This window comes from Hemiscyllium ocellatum, chromosome 33 (genome assembly GCF_020745735.1).
Source record: "Hemiscyllium ocellatum isolate sHemOce1 chromosome 33, sHemOce1.pat.X.cur, whole genome shotgun sequence".
Taxonomy (NCBI): Eukaryota; Metazoa; Chordata; class Chondrichthyes; order Orectolobiformes; family Hemiscylliidae; genus Hemiscyllium; species Hemiscyllium ocellatum.
Genome location: NC_083433.1, coordinates 12,648,326 through 12,669,337, shown reverse-complemented (window position 1 = coordinate 12,669,337; position 21,012 = coordinate 12,648,326). Strand labels below are relative to the sequence as shown.

The 21,012-nt window shown below is 44.4% G+C and overlaps 2 protein-coding genes across 2 annotated transcripts; both read left to right on the top strand.

Moving 5' to 3' along the window:
* The first annotated feature begins 2,983 nt into the window (after positions 1-2,983).
* LOC132831322 (ferritin, middle subunit-like) lies at positions 2,984-7,984 on the top strand. Its single transcript, XM_060849403.1, has 4 exons — positions 2,984-3,085; positions 6,688-6,834; positions 7,126-7,251; positions 7,829-7,984. Exons 1-4 carry the CDS (start codon positions 2,984-2,986, stop codon positions 7,982-7,984), a joined length of 531 nt encoding a protein of 176 aa, XP_060705386.1.
* Positions 7,985-15,493: 7,509 nt separating this feature from the next.
* LOC132831142 (ferritin, middle subunit-like) lies at positions 15,494-19,524 on the top strand. The gene is made up of 4 exons (XM_060849139.1): positions 15,494-15,595; positions 18,349-18,495; positions 18,794-18,919; positions 19,369-19,524. Exons 1-4 carry the CDS (start codon positions 15,494-15,496, stop codon positions 19,522-19,524), a joined length of 531 nt encoding a protein of 176 aa, XP_060705122.1.
* The last annotated feature ends 1,488 nt before the right edge of the window (positions 19,525-21,012 follow it).

Sequence of the window (21,012 nt, the reverse complement as noted above, 5' to 3'; positions counted from 1 at the left end):
CTGCTAAAATTATAGCATTTAAAAGGCATTTGACTAGGTACATGAATAGGAAGAGATGTGGGCCAACTACTGGTGAATGAGACTGGATTTAGTCAGGCTATCTGGTCAGCATAGACAAGTTGGAGCAAATGGTTTGTTTCTGTCCTGTATGACTCTATCACAATGCTAGCATTCTATAGATCCTGCCTGAAACACCTATGGCTAATAATAGTGACTAGAGTAACTCGAATCCTCATCTGTTCAACAGGCAGTTCCTCCTCATCTTGCTCTAACTCCAGGAATCCTTCCCAGTGCATTAGGACAATTATTTCTTTCACCACTACTACTGCTTTCACTCACCAACCACATGTTCTGCCAAATAGTCATCACTTGTCCATTCCTGGGCTGTAGTTACAGCCCATCTTGCATTTTACACCTGATATACCCCCACCAGCTCGTAGTAGGCAAGGGCCACTGTGAGCAGGTCATAGCAAATGGCTTGAAACAATAAAACGTTTGCTCCGATATTATGGAGTCCATCCCATTGACTGACTGTCCTGAATTGGATAAGTTGCTCCATTACTGACTGGTCTGCCAGTAAAAGTAAATTCCATTAGAATAAAATCTTCCTTTGCTGGGGTTGTGGGTTCAAACTTATGAAAGGAGTTGGCACAGATGATGGGCAGAATGGTCTCCTCTGCAATGTGTCAATAGATTCTGCAGTACAAGCAGGTTGTAATAGGAGCTTCAATTATATGAAAATAGCTTACCTGTCCCACATTCTCAGTAATAGCAATGTACCAGGGATATGGGACGATAAGTATTTCTGCTGTTATTCTAACACCTTCACCCTCCCCTACCCATCTCCTGCTCGAGGTAGAAGGAAGGCGATTCCCCCGCACGGTCACAGTAATTCCACTGATACCAGAAAGAAGAAATGGTCACAGCAAATTGACCAAAGCCGTCTATCCATCCCATGTCAGCTCAGAAGATGGTGACAGCAGTGAGGACTGGCCAATTACAAAACCCAACTCCAAACCCACAGTGCGCTCTTGCTGTACTAACCTTTGACCCTGCCAGTCCCAGCCTGGTAAAGCTCGGTGTATAATTTCACACCAACAGTATTTGAGAAACTGAGTTCAAACAATTTCTGAACTGCTCCTGACCCTGGATAAGGTCAGCAGCTGCACTCTACCACATCCGTCAAAGTTTTACCTGCACATCCACTAATATCGTTTATTGTATCCATTGCTCCCGATGCGGTCTCCTCTACGTCGGGGAGACTGGGCGCCTCCTAGCAGAGCGCTTTAGGGAACGTTTCCGAGACACCCGCACCAATCAACTACACCACCCCGTGGCCCAACATTTCAACTCCCCCTCCCGCTCTGCCGAGGACATGGAGGTTCTGGGCCTCCTTCACCGCCGCTCCCTCACCACCAGACACCTGGAGGAAGAACGCCTCATCTTCTGCCTTGGAACACTTCAACCCCAGGGCATCAATGTGGGCTTCAACAGTTTCCTCATTTCCCTTTCCCCCACCCACCCTAGTTCCAAATTCCCAGCTCAGCACTGTCCCCATGACTTGTCCGACCTGCCTATCTCCTTTTCCACCTATCCACTCCACCCTCTCCTCTCTGACCTATCACCTTCATCTCCTCCCCCACTCACCTATTGTACTCTAGGCTACTTTCTCCCCACCCCCACCCTCCTCTAGCTTATCTCTCCACACTGCAGGCTCACTGCCTTTATTCCTGATGAAGGGCTTTTGCTCGAAACGTCGATTTCGCTGCTCGTTGGATGTTGCCTGAACTGCTGTGCTCTTCCAGCACCACTAATCCAGAATCTGGTTTCCAGCATCTACAGTCATTGTTTTTCCCTCTATAAAAGGTCACAGGCATCTCTTTTCTCCATGTGAGGGAGAGAGAGAGAGAATTAGTGTGGGGTTTGAGAGTAACCACTCCACCAGCCTGAGGAGGTAGGAGCTCTATGAATTCCCACGGGCGGGACAGGGGTCGGAGCTCCTCGCTACTATCACCCAGTTAGCCCCCTGTCTATCTGAACCAGCCCATCTCCCATCTTCTGCCCCCACCCTCCCTCCTCCCATTAGAGACGATATTGTCTAAATGTGCACATCAGCACGGAGGAATTGGGCTGAATGGCCAGTGTCTGTGCTGTTCACTCAATGTAATTTGATGTGCACCTGCCAGAAAATACCTCATCACAAACTCTCTGGTTATCCTTAACACCATGAATAACTCAACATGGATATAATACAATGGTGGGCACCAACATGATCCCAGTAACTAGTTCAAGGATGATTAGACATAGACATAGACATCACTGAGTTACTCAGGTCACTCGGGTTTGGTTTATAAATGGGGCTTCCTGCGTCTTGTGAAATCTGCAAGGTAATCACAGAAGGTTCCATCATTTGTTCATTTATCATCAGTTGCCTCTATTGGGTGACCCATAAACACACTACTTCTGTTGCTTTATACCAATTGAAAACTGGTTCCTGAAAATGATGCTCTATTTTCCATGGTCTGCCAACACTGCTATTGGAATGTTAGGGGAATATGCCCCTCAGAGTTACAAACCAATATAACTCTGCCAATTGGCTTCATGCTTCTCTTCATATTCTGCCCCACATGGTGTCAAATGAGGAATTACAGAATGTTTTACATTAGTGTCAATTTTTCTGTCATTTCCAGTTCAGACTCTTTCTGAATTTGCCTTTGAGAAGGAGGTCAAAGGTCCATCAGCAATTCCATCATTGATGAATTTTTGATTCTGATTGGTTCCTGAGTTCCAAAATGTCATCCTGCGCTGATTCAAATCTGATTGGATGTGGCAGCTGATCAATTGATTAACAAGAGTGATTGGTCATCATTGATGATGTCATTGAATTACAGCTTAATTCCTGGGGTATAAAGTCGATGGGAGAGGGGCTTTGGATATAGTTGGTGTGTGATAGGGTTGTGTTTGTTGGTGGTAGTTAGGTAAAATGGCCTCCCAGGTTTGTCAAAACTATCACCAGGATTGTGAAGCTGCTGTTAATAAGCAGATTAACCTGGAGCTCACTGCCTCATATCTCTATCAGTCTTTGGTGAGTGTTGTTTTGGTTTAAAGTTTCATCTATTTATGAAACTGGAATGCTCCAAGTAGCTGGACTGTTCTCTACCTCCTGATCCTTGTGCTGTAATGTTTAAAGGGAAAAACCCCATCAGAAAGTATTTAACAAATACTGTCCTTGAGGAAAAGAAAGTGGATCCTGTGATATGTTTCCCTGAGCAGGCTATCAATGTTATTTGATGGAATGCCTCCTCACTAGCTTCTTCTAGCAAGCACCAAGATATGGCTTGACTGCTGATGAGAAGGATAATGCCTGGTCTGTCCATGTGTCTTTTTAAAGCAGTTGAGGGGGCTGTACTGACTCACATCTTCTGGAATGTACCTTTGAAAAAGAAATGTGGAGGAAATATTCCAGTTTTTTTGCTGCTGCTTGTCCTGAGGAGCTCTCTACTCCATGGCTTGTTCCTGGGGATGTGCACTGAGAAACACTGACTTGGTGTGGAGGACCATCAATTGGGAAAGATGCTCTTGGTCTACCTGAAACTTGATCTTCCAGGTCAAGGTGTTGAATCTGAGTGTAGATGGTACATGAGCTGCCCTAAAGCTGAGGGCAGTTGCTGCTAAGGTGCTGAGGGGGAAGATCACTAAGATCCTCTAATGTTAAATGGGGGTCTGTTCAGTTATTGGGCCCTTCTGGTGTCTCCTATGTAAATAGGGATAATGTGCAAGTGAAATGCCTGTGGTTTGTTTATAGCTAATGCCAATCACTTATTCATGTGATACTGTGGAGAGCTGAACTCTTACTTCCTACCTATAGGAGGGTTATAAATAAAACTTAAAAGGCACCTTTTTATGAAGCAAAACTTATTTCCTTATGGTGAAATCTAACTTTCACTAGTCTTGTTAGGTGTGATGGGTGGAATGGTTTCCTTCTGTGCTGATGCTCACCTCTTGCCCCCTTCATCAATATTAGTCTAATGGACAATATTAAGTTTCCTTCTAATTGACTACTTGTCCTAATATGTAACAATCCAAGCTTGTATTAATTGTACCTTCACTGAGCTGTAGGATAGATAACTGACCATTCCAAGATCTGGAAGTTTTTTCCTGGGTTAGTTATGACCTCCATTGCCTGAACACAACTTGTGCTTGTTGCATTCCCCAGGGAAGTGGGTAATGGAGTGACTCAGTGCAGTGAGGTGAATTGATGTCTGAATGGTGCCATCCAGTAGATCAATGTCTGGCATTCTAAAGCTTATCCCTTGGGTCTGTCTCCTGCTAATGGAACCATCATTCCAATGTTAGGACACTGCAAAGATTGTTCCATTAGCAGAGACCAGGACCCAAGAGGGCAGCTTTTAAAGGGAGATCTCTTTTTGACCAGATGAGAAACTTCTTTGGAGGTGAATCTTAGAATTCATTGCCACAGAAGACTGGAGGCTGGGTCATTCTGTAAATTAAACCATGTTTCTCTCTCAACCCCATTCTGTTTTCTCATTAAGTCTTATCCTCCTGACAATCCAGAACCCATCTGCCATGTTTGAATGGAGTGGGCTGAATGGCCTCCTCTCATCTCTTCAAAACTCAGTAATCACCCAGTTGGGTTTTAAATTTGTTGTGCAATCACTTTCTGATACCAGCTGTGTATATCTAGACTCTTCCTTTATGCAAATATCTAGGTGACTTGTGGTTCAGATGGAATGTAAAAATGTTGGCTACTGTTAGAATTGCTTTGAATTGAGTAACATTTTACTACCTTCCTACAACCTGTACTGTTATTCCCCTGGAGACAATTGAATATTGCTCATCTTTTTTAAAAATGACCTTTCATATTTGTGAAGCTCTTGATCACCTTTCCTGATGTTTTTCTCGTGGTCAGTTGTATCCTGGCTAATATTTCATTTCCCAATTCATCAAAATGATGCCTTGATATTATACTGAATGTGAGACCAAATCTGGACTCTGCCACAAGCTATCATGTCTACAAGTTCTGTATTGGACATCAGTTCCACTACCTACTAGCTGGTGGATAAATCCCCAGGACCTGATCAGGTGTACCTGAGCTCTGGGAAGCTAGAGAAGTGATTGCTGGGCCCCTTGCTGAGAGATTTATATCATCAATAGTCACAGGTGAGGTGCCAGAAGACAGGTGGTTGGCTAATGTAGTGTACCTTTTAAGGACAAGCCAGGGAACTATAGACCACTGAGTCTGGTGGGAATCTTGAGGGACAGTATATATTTGGAAAGGTGGTGACTGATGAGGGATAGTCAACATGGCTTTGCATGGGAAATCATGTCTCTAACTTGATTGAGGTTTTTGATTTAAGGGTGGTGTTAGATGTGATCTATATGGACTTCAGTAAGGTGTTTGGCAAGTCTCCCCATGGGAGACTGACTAGCAAGGTTAGATCTCATGGAATACAGGACAACTAGCCACTTGGATACAGAACTGGCTCAAAGGTAGAGTGGGTGGGTGGTGGAAGGTTGTTTCACAGACTAGAGGCCTATGACCAGTGGAGTGCCACAAGAATCAGTGCTGGGTCCTCCACTTTTTCACATCTAAATGATTTAGATGTGAGCATAAGACTTGGTTAGTAAGTTTGCAGATGACCCCAAAATTGGAGTAGTGGACAGTGAAGAAGGTTACCTAAGATTCCAAAGGATCTTGTCCAGATGGGCCAATAGGCTGAAGTGGAAGGTGGACTCTAATTCTGATTAAATGTGAGGTGCTCCATTTTGGGAAAGTGAATCTTAACAGGACTTGTACACCTTAATGGTAAGGTCCTTGGGAGTGTTGCTGAACAAAGACCTTGGAGTGCAGGTTCATACTTGAAAGTGGAGGTGCAGGTGGATAAGATAGCAAAGGCGTTTGGTATGCTTTCCTTTATTGGTCAGAATGGAGTACAGGAGTTGGGAGGTCATGTTGTGGCTGTATAGGGCATTGGTTAGGCCACTGGATTATTATGTGCAATTCTGCTCTCCTTTCTATCAAAGATGTTGTGAAACTTAAGGGTTCAGAAGATTCCACAAAGATGTTGCCAGGGTTGGAGGATTTGAATTAAGGGAGAGGCAGGACAGGCTGGGACTGTTTTCCCTGGAGCGTCAGAGGCTGAGGGGTGACCTTCACTTACAAAATTGAGGGGCATGAATTGGTTAAATGGCAGTCTTTTCCCTGGGGTCAGAGTCCAGAACTAGAGGGCATTGGTTTAGGATGAGGAGAAAGAGGCCTAAGCAGCAACTTTTCACACAGGAGGTGGTATGTGTATAGAATGAGCTGATGGGGGAAGTGGTGGAGGCTGGTACAATTGTAACACTTTTTTAAGGCATTTGGATGGATATGTGAATAAGGGTTTAAGTGATATGGACTGGGTAATGGCAGGTGGGAGTAGATTGGGATAGGATATCTGGTTGACATGGATGGGTTGGACTGAAGGGTCTGTTTCCATGCTGTACATCTGACTAACCTTCCATTGAATAGACATTAGGTGAGCATCTTCAATCTACCTGAGGAAATAGAAAAGGATTCTTACTGAACATGGTCTGATCAGACAGCAGCTGGAAAAGGGTTGGTTTCAGTTGCCAACAAGAATTGGGCCCAGTGATGTGTTTAATGGGATGGAAATGGTTCTCTTTCAGATGTCGTACTTTGACCAGGATGATGTTGCCCTGCACCATTTCTCCCAGTTCTTCAAAGCTCAGTCCCAGGAGAAGCAGGAACATGCAGAGAAGCTGCTGAAATTTCAGAATCAGCGTGGAGGCAGAGTCCTCCTCCAGGATGTGAAGGTGGGAATGTTGGGGAGGGGAATGGCTGCTTTCGTGATGGGGCTTCAAGCCATCAGTAACAGGGTTTGCTCATCCTGAAGGGGAGCTTTGCCTGTCTGACCTTGCTGTACTGGCCAAGATGACACACTTTAATGTACATTAATCAAGTGTACCCTAACTTAGTGATGTTTAGGCATCTCTCAATCCAACTCTTCAGTAAGAGAAAGTAAAGTGGGCAAGGTACAGCAGACCTCCAATAGTTGGTAATTGTTCTGTCCTGATCCTTAACTGTCCTTTGTTTCCATGTTTCAGAAGCCAGAGAGGGATGAGTGGGGTAACAGTCTGCAGGCAATGCAGGTTGCCCTAGAGCTGGAGAAGAATGTGAACCAGAGTTTGCTGGATCTACACCAACTGGCCACTGCCCAGACTGACCCTCATGTAAGCTTCACCGCCACCTCATTCTCATCACTGCCACACCCTCAGGGCAATACCTCACTGGCCTGATCATTGCAGAGACCCACAGACCAATTGGGGAACCAGCATTGTTGTATATCACTATATTCTAGTATGTTCTAACTTGAGCTCAGTGTTAGATTCAAGCCCCACTCCTGGGCCTTTAGTGTTTTGTACTATGAACTGCTGAAGGTGTCCTGTTCCTGCCTGTCTACGCTCAGTTGCTTTACCTGAGGGTGTGCAACGCCTTGTGGACCCTGGTTATACTTTATCCTGCATTTTGATGATGAAATCACATCCACTCACTTGTAGGAGCTGGCTAACTACTACATTTCTATTAACATTACCTCAATGTCTACAGTCCAAATAATTTCTTGCACAACAAGGTCTCAACATTCATACTGCCTGGTAAACTGTTAGAATCATCAGGTGGTGTAACAACCTGGGAGAAACATAATGGTTTAACTTTGACACAAGGCAGGAAACCACTTCAACATTGGAGAATAAGCTGTAAAGAAACAGAATCTTATAATATCTAACACTCTCTCTCCCTTCCTTCCAGCTGTGTGACTTCCTGGAGACCCACTATTTGGATGAGGAGGTTGAGATCATCAAGCGACTTGGGGACTACATCACCAACCTGAAGCGTCTGGGAGCTCCTGAGAATGGGCTAGGAGAGTACCTGTTTGACAGGCTCTCGCTGGAGGACAGCAGTTAGTGGGGCCTTTGACTGCAGTCTCCGTTTTGTATCCAACTCTCCATTGGGAGAATTCCTCCAGGAAGCACAAACTTCTACTGAAGTAGATGGGAAATAAAAATTTGATCTCACCTGCTCTGTTCTAATCAATGGTCTTTGATTTTCACTTAGTATCTTTAGGTTTGGAATCTGTCCCAGAACAATCTCTAGCCCATCCAGTTCCAACAGTGATTTACACTGGAGCTCATGATTTTGGGGGTTTTGTGCTTTTATCCCATTCCTTAGAGTCACATGTGCAGCTCTTCCATGAGCATGGCAGGTGTAAGATACTGCAATTTTAATCTGACATTCTCTCCAGCAATGGGGAGGTCAGGTGGTGAAAACAGCATGAATTGTGTAATCCATGACAATCAACTGTTCCCAGACTACCTGTGCTGTCCCTATTGCCCACTTTGATTTTTGGAATAGATTTTTTTTCCAAGCATTCTTGGAGAGATTGCACCCACCTGTTCTGTAACAATACCCCAATCCTATCTTGCCCCTGATGTTGTCCATCCTCTTGTTTCTGGAAGAGTCCGTTCCATACAGTGGATTTGCAGCAAACAATAGTTCAATCTAATTCTTAAGCCTCTAGATTTGGGGGGGAGGCTCTATCCAGACCCTGAGAAGCAGCTTTAGGCTGTAGTTTCATATTCATAAGTCACAAGGTTAATGAACTGATCCATGAAGTGAGCTCCTCCTTTTACAGGGCTGGTATGGATAGGCCACAGAAAGCTCTTACAGGCTATTTGGGGGCAATTCTGGTCTCCCTTCCATAGGAAGGATGTTGTGAAACTTGACAGTTCAGGATAACACTTGAGTATGTTGGAGGGCTTTACCTCTGGGGAGAGGCCAAATAAGTTGAGGCTGTCTCAGGTTTATAAAACCATGAGCTGTGTGAATAGTCAGGTCACTTTCTTAGGGTGGGAGAGTTCCAAATTCTAACCTATAGATTTAGGGTGAGGGGAAAGATTTGAAAGGGGCCCATAGGGCAACTTCATTCTCATTGTGTGGAATGAGTTGCCAGAGGAAGTGGAGGCTGGTATAATTACAACCTTTTAAAATGCATCTGACTAGGTAAGTGAAGCAGAAAGGAGGTGGGCCAAGTGCTGGTAAATAGGACTAGGTTTATTTAGGCTATCTGGTCAGCATAGACAAGTTGGAGTAAATGTTTTTTGTTTCTGTCCTGTATGACCCTATCACAATGCTAGCATTCTATAGATCCTACATGAAACACCTATAACTGAGTGACTTGAGTTACTCGAGTCATCCGTTCAACAGGCAATTCCTCCTCATCTCAACTCGGGAATCCTTCCCAGAGCATTGGAGCAATATCATTGTTTCTTTCACTACAACTACCACATGTTTCTGCCTAACATTACTTATCTATTCCTGGGCTGTAACTATAGCCTCATCCCTCGCATTCTACACCTGATATACCCCACCAGTTCAGTATTCAGGGGCCAGTGTGGACCAGTCATAGCAAGTGGTTTAAAACAATAACATTTTCACCTTTGTCCAGAGAATGTGAGTAGAACAATACAGCACAGACCCTTTAGCACTTGATGTTGCATTGACCTGTGAACTATTCTCAGCTCTTTTTTTTTCCCCCTACACTATCACAATCATCCATGTGCTTATCTAAGGTTTGTTTAAATCTACCTAATGTGGCTGAGTTGACTACATTAGCAGGTAGGGCATTCAATGACATCTACCTTAAATCTATCACCCCTCAATCTGTAGTTATGCCCCCTTTTACACACTAACGTTATCAGCCTCAGGGGGAAAAAGACTTTCACTGTCTACCCTAGCTAATCCACTGATCATCTCATGTCTCTATCAAATCCCCTCTTAGCTACTGCCTTGCCAATGAGAACCAGTTCAAGTCTCTCTGCCTTTCCTCCTACAAACTTCCTTCCAGACCAGGCAACATCCTGGTAAATCTCCTCTGCACCTTTTCCAATGTTTCCACATCCTTCCTGAAACATGGGGACCAGAACTGTACACAATATTCCAAGTGTGGCCATACCAGCGTTTTGCATAGTTACAGTATGATATTGTGGCTCCAGAACTCAGTCCCTCTACCAATGAAACCTAACACACACCGAATGCTGCCTTAACAGCACTATCCACCGGGGTGGTAACTTTCAGGGATCTATGTAGATCGACTCCAAGATCCCTCTGCAAATCCACATTACTGAGAATCTTTCTATTGACCTAGTACTCTGCCTTCCTGTTATTCTTCCCAAAGTGCATCACTTCATGTTTAGCTGAATTGAACTCCATTTGCCACCTCTCAGCCCAATTCTGCAGTTTATCCAAGTCCCCCATAACATTCTTCCACACTATCCACTACTCCACCGACTTTAGTGTCGTCTGAAAATTTACTAATCTATTCACCTGTGCCTTTTTTAAAAAATGACAAACAGCAGTGGTACCAAAACAGATCCTTTTGACGCACCACTAGTAGCCGGACTCCAGGCTGAGTATTTTCCATCAACCACCACTCGCTGCCTTCTTTCAGAAAGCCAGTTTCTAATCCAAACCACTAAATCATCTACAATTCCATGCCTCTGCATTTTCTCCAATAGCCTACCATGTGGAACCTTATCAAACACTTTACTGAAGTCCATGTATACCACGTCAATTGCCCTACATGGTTGGTCACCTTCTCAAAAAACTCAGACATTTGTGAGACATGACCTGCCCTTGACAAAACCATGTTGACTATCTGAAATCAAATTGTTGCTTGCTAGATGATTATAAATCTTATCTTTTATAATCCTTTCCAAAACCTTTCCTACAACAGAAGTAAGGCTCGCTGGTCTATAATAACCTGGGTCATCTCTACTGCCCTTCTTGAACAAGGGCACAACATTTGCAATCCTCCAGTCCTCTGGTACTAAACCTGTAGACAATGACGACTCAAATATCAAAGCCAAAGGCTCCGCTATCTCCTCCCTAGCTTCCCAGAGAATCCTCCGATAAATCCCATCAGGCCCAGGGACTTGTCTCCATTCACTCCTAAAATTGATAATTAACCTCCATCCTTTCTAAAATTTCATACCTCGTTCTTCTCCTCTACAATACTCTACTTTTCTTGAGTGAAATGTTTGTTTAGCACCTCTCCGATATCCAAAGATCTTCCCACTTCTGTCTTTGATTGGTCCTATTCCTACCCTAATCCTTTTATTCCTCACATACCTTTATAGAAAGCTTTCGGGTCCTCCTTTATTCTATTTGCTAAAGACTGCTCATGTCCTCTCTTTACTCTTCTTAACTCTCTCTTTAAATCTTTCCAAGCTGATCTGTAACTCCATCGCCTCATCTGTACCATCTTGCCTCATCAACACATAAGCCTCCCTCTTATGTTTAACAAGAGATGCAATTTCTGTTGTAAACCACGGTTCCCTTACCTTATCACCTCCTCCCTCCCTGACAGGGACATACCTATCAAGGACACACAATATCTGTTCCTTAAACCAGTTCCACCTTTCCATTGTCTGCACCCCCTGCATTTTGCTACCCCATTCTATGCATCCTAAATCTTGCCTAATCACATTATATTTGCCCTTGCCCCATCGATAACTCTTGACCTGTGGCATGTACCTATCCCTTTCCATCGCTAAACTAAACATAACTGAATTATGGTCATTCTCTCCAAAGTGCTCACCTACAACTAAATCAAACACCTGGCCTGGTTCATTATCAAGCATCAGATCCAGTGTGGCCTCCCCTCTTGTTGGTCCTTCAACATATTGTGTCAGGAAACCCTCCTGTACACATTGGACAAAAACTGATCCATCCGACGTACTTGAGTTATAGCATTTCCAGGAGAAAGTGAGGACTGCAGATGCTGGAGATCAGAGCTGAAAATGTGTTGCTTGAAAAGCGCAGCAGGTCAGGCAGCATCCAAGGAGCAGGAGAATTGACGTTTTGGGCATGAGCCCGAAGTAGGGCTCATGCCCGAAACATCGTTTCTCCTGCTCCTTGGATGCTGCCTGACCTGCTGCGCTTTTCCAGCAACACGTTTTCAGCTTTTAGCATTTCCAGTCAATGTTGGGGAAGTTAAAGTCCCCATAATGACCAAATGACCATTCTGTTCCTTTCACTCCTACCTAGAATAATTTTGCTAATCCTCTCTTCCACCTCCCTGGAACTCTGCGGAGGCCTATAAAAAACACCTCTCCTCTCCTGTTTCTAACCTCAGCCCACACTACCTCAGTAGATGAGTCCTATCAAAGGTTCTCTCAGCCACTGTTATACTATCCTTGACTAACAAGGCCACATCTCCCCCTCTTTTACCACCTTGCCTGTTACTAATGAAAGATCTAAACCCTGGAACCAGCAACATCCATTCCTCATCCTGCTCTATCCATGTCTCCAAAATGGCCACAACATTGATGTCCCAGGTACCTATCCATGCTGCAAGCTCACCTACCTTATTTCAGATACTTCTGGCGTTGAAGTGGTCACACTTCAAACCACTTTGCTGTCTGCCAGCACATTCCTGTGACCCTGAAATCCTGTACCATTCCTCCCAACTCCCATCCTCCTGTGCACTGCAACTACACCTCCAGTTCCCATCCCACTGCTAAGCTAGATTACACCCACCCAAATAGCACCAACAAATTTCCCCTCTGGTTCAAGTGAAGACCGTCCTGTTTGTACAAGTCCCACCTTCCCCAGAATGAGGCCCAGTTATCCAAAAACCTGAAACCCTCCCTCCTGCACCATCCTTGCAGCCACATGTTCAGCTGATATCTCTCCCTATTTCTTGCCTCGCTATCACGTGGCACGGGTAGCCATCCAGAGATAACAACTCTGATTGTTCTAGCTCTCAGAATCCACCCTAGCTCTCTGAAATCCTGCCTTACATCCCTATCCCTCTTTCTACCTATGTCATTGGTACCTACACGGACAACAACTTGAGGCTGGTCACCCTCTCCCTTCAGGACCCCAACATACGATCCGAGACATCACGGACCCTGGCATCTGGGAGGCAACACACCAACTGCGGGTCTCGTTCGTTCCCTACAAACCCTCTGTCTGAGCCTCTAACTATTGAGTCCCCAGTGACTAACACTCTCCTCCTTTCCCTCCTTCCCTTCTGTGCAACAGGGACAGGCTCTGTGCCAGAGACTTGGGCCCCACTGCATACCCTTGATATGTTGTCTCACTCAACAGTATCCATGATGGTATCTATGTTTTTCAGGGGAACAACCACAGGGGATCCCTCCACTGACTGTTTTTTCCCCATTCGAAGCTGTCACCCAGCTTTCTTCATGCCTAGGAGTAACTACTTCCCTGTGACTCTTATCTATCACAACCTCTGTCTCCCATATGATCCGAAGTTCATCCAGCTCCCGCTCCAGTTCCCTAACATGGTCTGGGAGGAGCGAGAGTTGGGTGCCCTTCCTGCAGATGTACTTGGATGGGACACTAATAGCGTCCCTCACCTCAAACATCATGCAGGAGGAACATTGCTCTCCCTGCACTGCCATCCCTGCTCGTCCCCTAATCACAAAGTAAAAAAAGAAGAGACGCTTACCTGATATGTCCCTGGTTTTTAAGGTTAGAGGACGTGGTTGGGTGGGAGGCCCTACAAAGGGAGGGTCTCGGGTTGAGAAAACACTGACTTATATAGCTGGATAGGAATGAAAATAAGAAGTCCCTCCTTTCCCAGTAATCTCTACCCTCTGAGTACACTCTCAATGTCAGACTGTCCTGAATTGAATACATTGCTTCATTAGTTACGGGCCAGTAAAAGTTAAGTTCCATTAGAATAAATCTTCCTTTGCAATGACTGAGGTTGTGGGTTCAAACTTGTGAAAGGAGCTGGCACAGATGATGGGCTGAATGGTCTCCTCTGCAACGGACCAATTGTGTCAATAGATCCTGCAGCACAACCACACTGAGCCCAATGGGAGCTTCAATTCTATGAAATTAATTTACCTGTTCCACATTCCCAGGAGCAGCAATGCAACGGGGCAATACGTTTTTCTGCCATGTTATTCCAACACCTTCGCCCACCTGTCTCCTGCTCAAGGTAGAAGGAAGGGGTTCCCCCACACAGTCTCAGTAATTCCACTGATACCAGAAAGAAGAAATGGGCAAATTGACCAAAGCTGTCTATCCATCCCTTGTCAGCTCAGGTAGAAGGTGGTGACAGCAGTGAGGACTGGCCAATTGTAAAACCCAACTTCAAACCCACAGTGCACTCCTGCTGTACTGACCTTTGACCCTGCCAGTCCCAGCCTGGTAAAGCTCAGTGTATAATTTCACACCAACAATTGTCGAGAAACTGAGTTCAAACAATTTCTGAACTGATCCTGACCCTGGATAAGGTCAGCTGCTGCACTCTACAAAAGGCCACAGGCATCTCTTTCCTCCACGTGAGGGAGAGAAAGAATTAGTGTGGGGTTTGTGAGTAACCGCTCCACCAGCCTGAGGAGGTAGGAGCTCCATGAATTCTGTGGGCCGTACTGTGGGCTCCTCGCTGCTATCACCCAGTTAGCCCCCTGCCTAACTGAATCAGCCCATCTCCCATCTTCTGCCCCCACCCTCCACCCCCCCTCCCCCCAATTAGAGACGATATTGTCTCTATGTGCACGTCAGCCCGGAGCAATTGGGCTGAATGGCCAGTGTCTGTGCTGTTCACTCAATGTAATTTGATGTGCACCTGCCAGAAAGTACCTCATCACAAACTCTCTGGTTATCCTTAACACCATGAATAACTCAATATGGATATAATACAATGGTGGGCACCAACATGAATCCAGTAACTAGTTCGAGGATGATTAGACATAGACATAGACATCACTGAGATGCTCAGGTCACTGGGGTTTGGTTTATAAATGGGGCTTCCTGTGTCTTGTGAAATCGCGGATGGTTCCATCATTTGTCCATTTACCATCAGTTGCCTTTATTAGATGACCCATAAAAGTACTATTTCAGTTGTTTTATACAGACTGAAAACTGTTTCCTGAAAATGATGCTCTATTTTCCATGGTCTGCCAACACTGCTATTGGAATGTTAGGGGAATATGCCCCTCAGAGTTACAAACCAATATAACTCTGCCAATTGGCTTCATGCTTCTCTTCATATACTGCCCCACATGGTGTCAAAATGAGGAGTTAGAGTATGTTTGACATTAGCGTCCATTTTCCTGTCATTTCCAGTTCTGACCCTTTCTGAGTTTGCTCTTGAGAAAAGGAGGTCAAAGGTCAGCAATTCCATCATTGATGAGTTATTGATTCTGATTGGTTCCTGAGTTCAAAAATGTCATCCTGGGCTGATTCAAATCTGATTGGACGTGGCAGCTGATCAATTGATTAACAAGAGTGATTGGTCATCACTGATGATGTCATTGAATTACAGCTTAATTCCTGGAGTATAAATTCAATGGGAGAGGGGCTTTGAGTGTAGTTGGTGTGTGATAGGGTTGTATTTGTTGTTGGTAGTAGTTAGGAGAAGATTCATTTGGTAAAATGGCTTCCCAGGTTTGTCAAAACTATCACCAGGATTGTGAAGCTGCTGTTAACAAGCAGATTAACCTGGAGCTCACTGCCTCCTATCTCTATCAGTCTTTGGTGAGTGTTGTTTAAAGTGACATTTATCTATGAAACTGGAATGCTCCAAGTAGCTGGACTGTTCTATATCTTGTGGTGAAATGGTTAAAGAAATACATTCCTGACAGACTCATGACCAAAGGAGTATGCTGCTGTTGAGAAAAGGATGTGGTTCCCTGAGCAGACTGTTATTGATGGAATGCTTCCTTACTTGGTACTAATTGGAGAGTTCATGGTATGGCTTGTCTGGTGTTGAGAAGGATAGTGCCTGTGAGATCTCTCATGTGTCTGGTCTGTCTGTGTCTCAACTGCTTTTGAAGCAGTTGAGGGGACTCTACAGACTCTCTCATCTCTTTCTGGACTATAACTTTTTGCAAAAGAAGTGTGGAGAAAGTGTTTTTGAGGCTTGTCCTGAGCAGCTCTAATCCCTGGTTTGCTCCTAGGGATGCACAGTGAGAAACATTGACTTTGTCTGGAGGACCATCAAATCCATGCAAGATGCTCTTGGTCTGCCTGAAACTTTTGTCAGTTGACCCTGGCTGAGTGTAGATGGTACATTCCAAGCTCTAGAACAATTGAGGAATACCCTAATACTTAAGGTAGTTGCTGCCAATGTGCAGAGGGAAAGACTAAGACTTCTTAATGACTGATAAATGGGGGTCTGTTCAGTTATTGGGCCCTCTTGGTGTCTCAACTGTAAATAGGCATAAAGTGCAAGTGTGAAATGCCTGTGGTTTGGTTAGATATAGGAAATGCCAATATCTGTTTCATGTGACAGGGCTGAACTCCTAGTGAATACATATTGACTGACTAAGACTTAAGGTACCTGTTGAAGTAAACTTCATCTTTTATGGAGAAAGGTGTAAGATTTTCATGAGTCCTGTTAGATGTGATGGATGGAGTGGCTTCCTTCTGTACTAATGTTCACCTCTTAACAACCCCACCCCCTTGCCCACTTCAACCATGTTGGTCTAATAAACAACTGTGTTGGTTTCTTGTTTTTTGTCTTATGTAACAATTCAAGCTTGTATTAATTTTACCTCCACTGGGCTGTGGGATGGATAATTGACCATTCAAAGCTGTAAATAAAGCTTCTCTAGGTTAGTTATAACATTCACTCTCTGCGTAGAGACAATTTGTGCTTGTTGCATTCCCTGGGGTAGTGGGTAATGGAGTGACAGTGCAGTGAGATGAACTGGGGTCTGTGAATGGTGACATCTAGTGGACTAATGTCCACACACTAAAGCTATGCCCTTGGGTCCTGGTCTCTCCTGCTAATGGAACCATCATCCCAATCTTAGCAGAGACCAGGACACAAGGACTGCTCTAAAGGGAGACCCTTTTGGTACAGATGAGAAACTACTGTCAGAAGTGAATCTTTTAAAATTCATTGCCACAGAAGACTGGAGGCTGGGGCATTCTGTAATTTAAGACGTGTGTTTCTCTCAACCTTATTCTTCTGCTTTCCCCTTTGTAAAGTTTGATCCCTTTGACAATCAAAACCCATATTCCACATTTGAATGGTGGGCTGAATGGCCTAACTTCTGCTCCTATGGTGTATTTAAATACAAGAGCCTCCTTAAAATAAGGCATACTGTGGATGCTGGAATCTAAAACAGATACTGCCAGACCTGCTGAGATTTTCCAGCATTTTCTCATGTGCCTCATTAGTCACTCAGTTGGGTTTTAAACTTGCTGGACAATCACTTTCTGACACCAGCTGTGTGTATCTAATTTTTCCTTTATGCAAATATTTAGATGACTTGTGGTTCAGATGGAATGTAAAAATGTCAGTTTCTGTTAGAATTCTTGCTTTGAATTAAATAACATTTACTACCTTCCTGTAACTTTATTTCCTGGTTTTGCCCTGGAGAAAGATGAATATTTTGTAAACACAATTACCTTCTCTTCCACTTCTGTAGTATTTATGAAGCCCTGATCATCCTTTTCCAACCTTTGTGTTCAGTCGAATCCTGGCTACTACTACACTCCCCAAATCACTAAGAATGATGCCTCAATGGACATTAGACTACTGTTGGAATATTGCATGCAAATCTGGTCTCCTTCCTAACGGAAAGATGTTCTGACCCTTGTAAATCTTTTCTGAACCCTTAAATGTTGCCACAGCTGGAAGGTTTGAGCATAGGGAGAAGTTGAATAGGGTGGGACTGTTTTCCCTGGAATGTCAAAAGCTGAGGGGTATGGATAGGATTGAGTCCAGAACTAGAGGGCATAGGTTTAGGATGGGGTGGGGGAAAAGAGTGAGACCTAAGGAGCACCCTTTTTTTTCATGCACAGGGTGATGCATGTATAGAATGAGCTGCCAGAGGAAGTGGTGGAGGCTGGTACAGCATTTAAGAGGCATCTGGACGTTTCTATGAATAGAAACGGTTTGGAGGGATGAGCTGGGTACTGGCAGGTGGGACTAGGTTGGGGTATCTGGTTGGTGTGGGCAGGTTGGGCTGAAGGGCCTATTTCTGCTCTGTGTATCTCTATCACTGTTATACCGAATGCAATGAGACTAAATCTCCACTTTGTCATGAAAGCTACGACTTCACAACTATATTTGTAGTGCAACTGAAGTCCACTATCTACTGCCTAACCTTCCACTGAACAGGACGTTAAGTGAGACTGTTCAATCTACCTGAGGAAATTGAAAAGGGTTCTACTGAACATGGTCTGATCAGAGAAGCTGGGAAGGGGCTGCTTCCAGCTTTGAGACCTACATTTGGGCCCAGTGATGTGTTAATGGGATGTAAATGGTTCTCTTTCAGATGTCGTACTTTGACCGGGATGATGTTGCCCTGCACCACTTCTCCCAGTTCTTCAAAGCTCAGTCCCAGGAGAAGCAGGAACATGCAGAGAAGCTGCTGAAATTCCAGAATCAGCGTGGAGGCAGAGTCCTCCTCCAGGATGTGAAGGTGGGAATGGTGGGGAGGGGAATGGCTGATCTCGATGTGGCTTCAAGTCAGTGACTAGGTTATTGCATCCTGATGGGGAGCTTTGCCTGTCTGACCTTGCTGTACTGGCAAAAATTACACACAATACACTTTACTGTACATTAATCATGTGTACCCTAACTTACAAAGTGATGTTTAGGCATCTCTCAATCTAACTCTTCAGTAAGAGAAAGTACAAGTGGGCAAGGTACAGCCAGCCTCCAATAGTTGGTAATTGTTCTGTCCTGATCCTTAACTGTCCTTTGTTTCCATGTTTCAGAAGCCAGAGAGGGATGAGTGGGGTAATGGTCTGCAGGCAATGCAGGTTGCCCTGGATCTGGAGAAGAATCTGAACCAGAGTTTGCTGGATCTACACCAACTGGCCACTGCCCAGACTGACCCTCATGTAAGCTTCACCCCCTCCTCATTCTCATCACTGCCACACCCTTGGGGCAACACCTCACTGGTTGGTCTCTGTGGGTTTGCAATTCAATAATGCAACATTTTTGGTCCAGATCTAACATTGATCACTCCAGATCCATACTGATGGTTACAATGTTACAACTGTTCAGCAATAAGGTCAAGGAGGAACTTGGATTGTAATCTGGGAGTGCTGAAGTGATATTGGCCACTGAATCCCCATTCAGGACCATTGCAGTGGCATGATCACTGTCCATCACAATACAACTGGCTCCTGTTAGGAAATGCACGAACCAGCTGAAAGACTAATATCTTTGCAGTATAAATGATCTAGCTCTTAAAGAGCTAGTACAGTCCAGTCTATTTTGCAGTGGGAATTATAAACTTGTCTTGGATTGTGCTAATGTAATGAGCTGTAATATTCCTGTGTTCCAGCTGTGTGACTTCCTGGAGACCCACTATTTGGATGAGGAGGTTGAGATCATCAAGCGACTTGGGGACTACATCACCAACCTGAAGCATCTGGGAGCTCCTGAGAATGGGCTGGGAGAGTACCTGTTTGACAGGCTCTCACTGGAGGACAGCAGTTAGTGGGGCATGGGGTACTGCCTATGTATGTAATCCCTAGTTTGATTGCTTCGGATTCCCATGAAGAAGGAACTTAGAACAAATTCAATTGCTGTTCTGTGCAAATTGAAATAAAGATATTGTTGATCTTGCTTTATTGTCCATTATCGAAGCCACTTCTAGCTTTAATAGTTCACTGGTGGCAAGTGTGGAAATGCTCGAATGATTTGACTGAAATGCTAATTCCACTAGACCACCTGATTAAGTTTGGTTACTGGGTTCCTGTTGGTTATGCTTTCTCTCATTCTCACTGATGTGATCCCTGAGTTCATGACTATGGGTGAAAACCTCCCTTTCCTACTTTGGTGGGTAGGGAGAGGAATAGGTTTAGCATCTGGGAAAGAATTTTTAAACCCTTTTTTTTTTTCCCCCCCAATGCTTTAACTTTCCTCTACCCCTTTTGCCTGAATTAAGGCATAGATAGAATAAATAAACAGTCTTTTCCCTGGGCTGGAGGAGTTCAGAACTAGAAGGGCATAGGTTTAGGGTGAGGGGGGGAAAGATATTAAAGGGCAATACCCTCAGAGGGTGGTGTGTATTAAAATGAGCTGCCAGAGGAAGTGGTGGCTAGTAAAATTTTAAAAGGGTGGGTAGATGAATAGGAAGGATTTAAAGGGATATGGGCCAAGTGCTGGCAAATGGGACTGGATTAGGTTACTAGATCTCATCAGCATAGATGAGTTAGACCAAAGGGTCTGTTTCTTCTGTGCTATACATCTGACTGAGTAATATTTGCCTTCTGAGAAGGTGCTGGCTATAAGAGAGCCCAACCATCCCATTCTGTAACAATGTTCCTTTGTGCCTTCTATATTAGATGGCATCTGTTTAATCTTTGGGTGGGGCTGCTTCCCAGAGGGTTGCTGTAGACTCCAGGGGCTGAATGGCCTAACTCCCCAGGGAGAATTTTTTCCAACTACAGAATAAAAAGATTAAAGAGGTGGGGTTTCTATGTGAATAGTAAAACTGTTGGTTGATTATAAAACAAGATTGACTTGTCAGAAATCCAAAGCTAATGAGTATTTGAAACAATCTAATATGGGCATACATCCACATGGCAGTTGCTAATATTAGAAGCAGGTATAGGGTATTTGGCTCTTCAAGCCTGCACCTTTTTTATCCTAGCTAACTATCAAGCTCAATACCCCAATCCCACCTTCCTCCATCTCCCTTCACCCACCAGATCTGTATCAACTTCCTTGGGAAAAGGTAAATGAGGCATCAAACTGGTTTCTTCCTTAGATTTTTTTTTTTGGAGCTTCACTCGTGAGAATGGAAAGCATTCCATCACATTCCTGACCTGTGCCTGGTGTCATTAGGACAGATGTTGTAGAGTCAGGTGATGAGCTATTTGCTGCAGAATGCTAAACCTCTAACATGTTCTCTCAGGCCATCTGTCCAATTATTGTTTGGATTGTGGTGCTAGAAAAGTGCAGCAGGTCAGGCAACATCCAA

What these genes read in the sequence shown, in the direction of transcription:
- LOC132831322 (XM_060849403.1), top strand. Translation starts at nt 2,984, where the DNA reads ATGGCCTCCCAGGTTTGTCAAAACTATCACCAGGATTGTGAAGCTGCT. An exon ending in CATATCTCTATCAGTCTTTG is followed by an intron (nt 3,086 to 6,687) that starts GTGAGTGTTGTT and finishes GTTCTCTTTCAG; the next exon opens with ATGTCGTACTTTGACCAGGA. An exon ending in TCCTCCTCCAGGATGTGAAG is followed by an intron (nt 6,835 to 7,125) that starts GTGGGAATGTTG and finishes TCCATGTTTCAG; the next exon opens with AAGCCAGAGAGGGATGAGTG.
- LOC132831142 (XM_060849139.1), top strand. Translation starts at nt 15,494, where the DNA reads ATGGCTTCCCAGGTTTGTCAAAACTATCACCAGGATTGTGAAGCTGCT. An exon ending in TCCTCCTCCAGGATGTGAAG is followed by an intron (nt 18,496 to 18,793) that starts GTGGGAATGGTG and finishes TCCATGTTTCAG; the next exon opens with AAGCCAGAGAGGGATGAGTG. An exon ending in CTGCCCAGACTGACCCTCAT is followed by an intron (nt 18,920 to 19,368) that starts GTAAGCTTCACC and finishes CCTGTGTTCCAG; the next exon opens with CTGTGTGACTTCCTGGAGAC.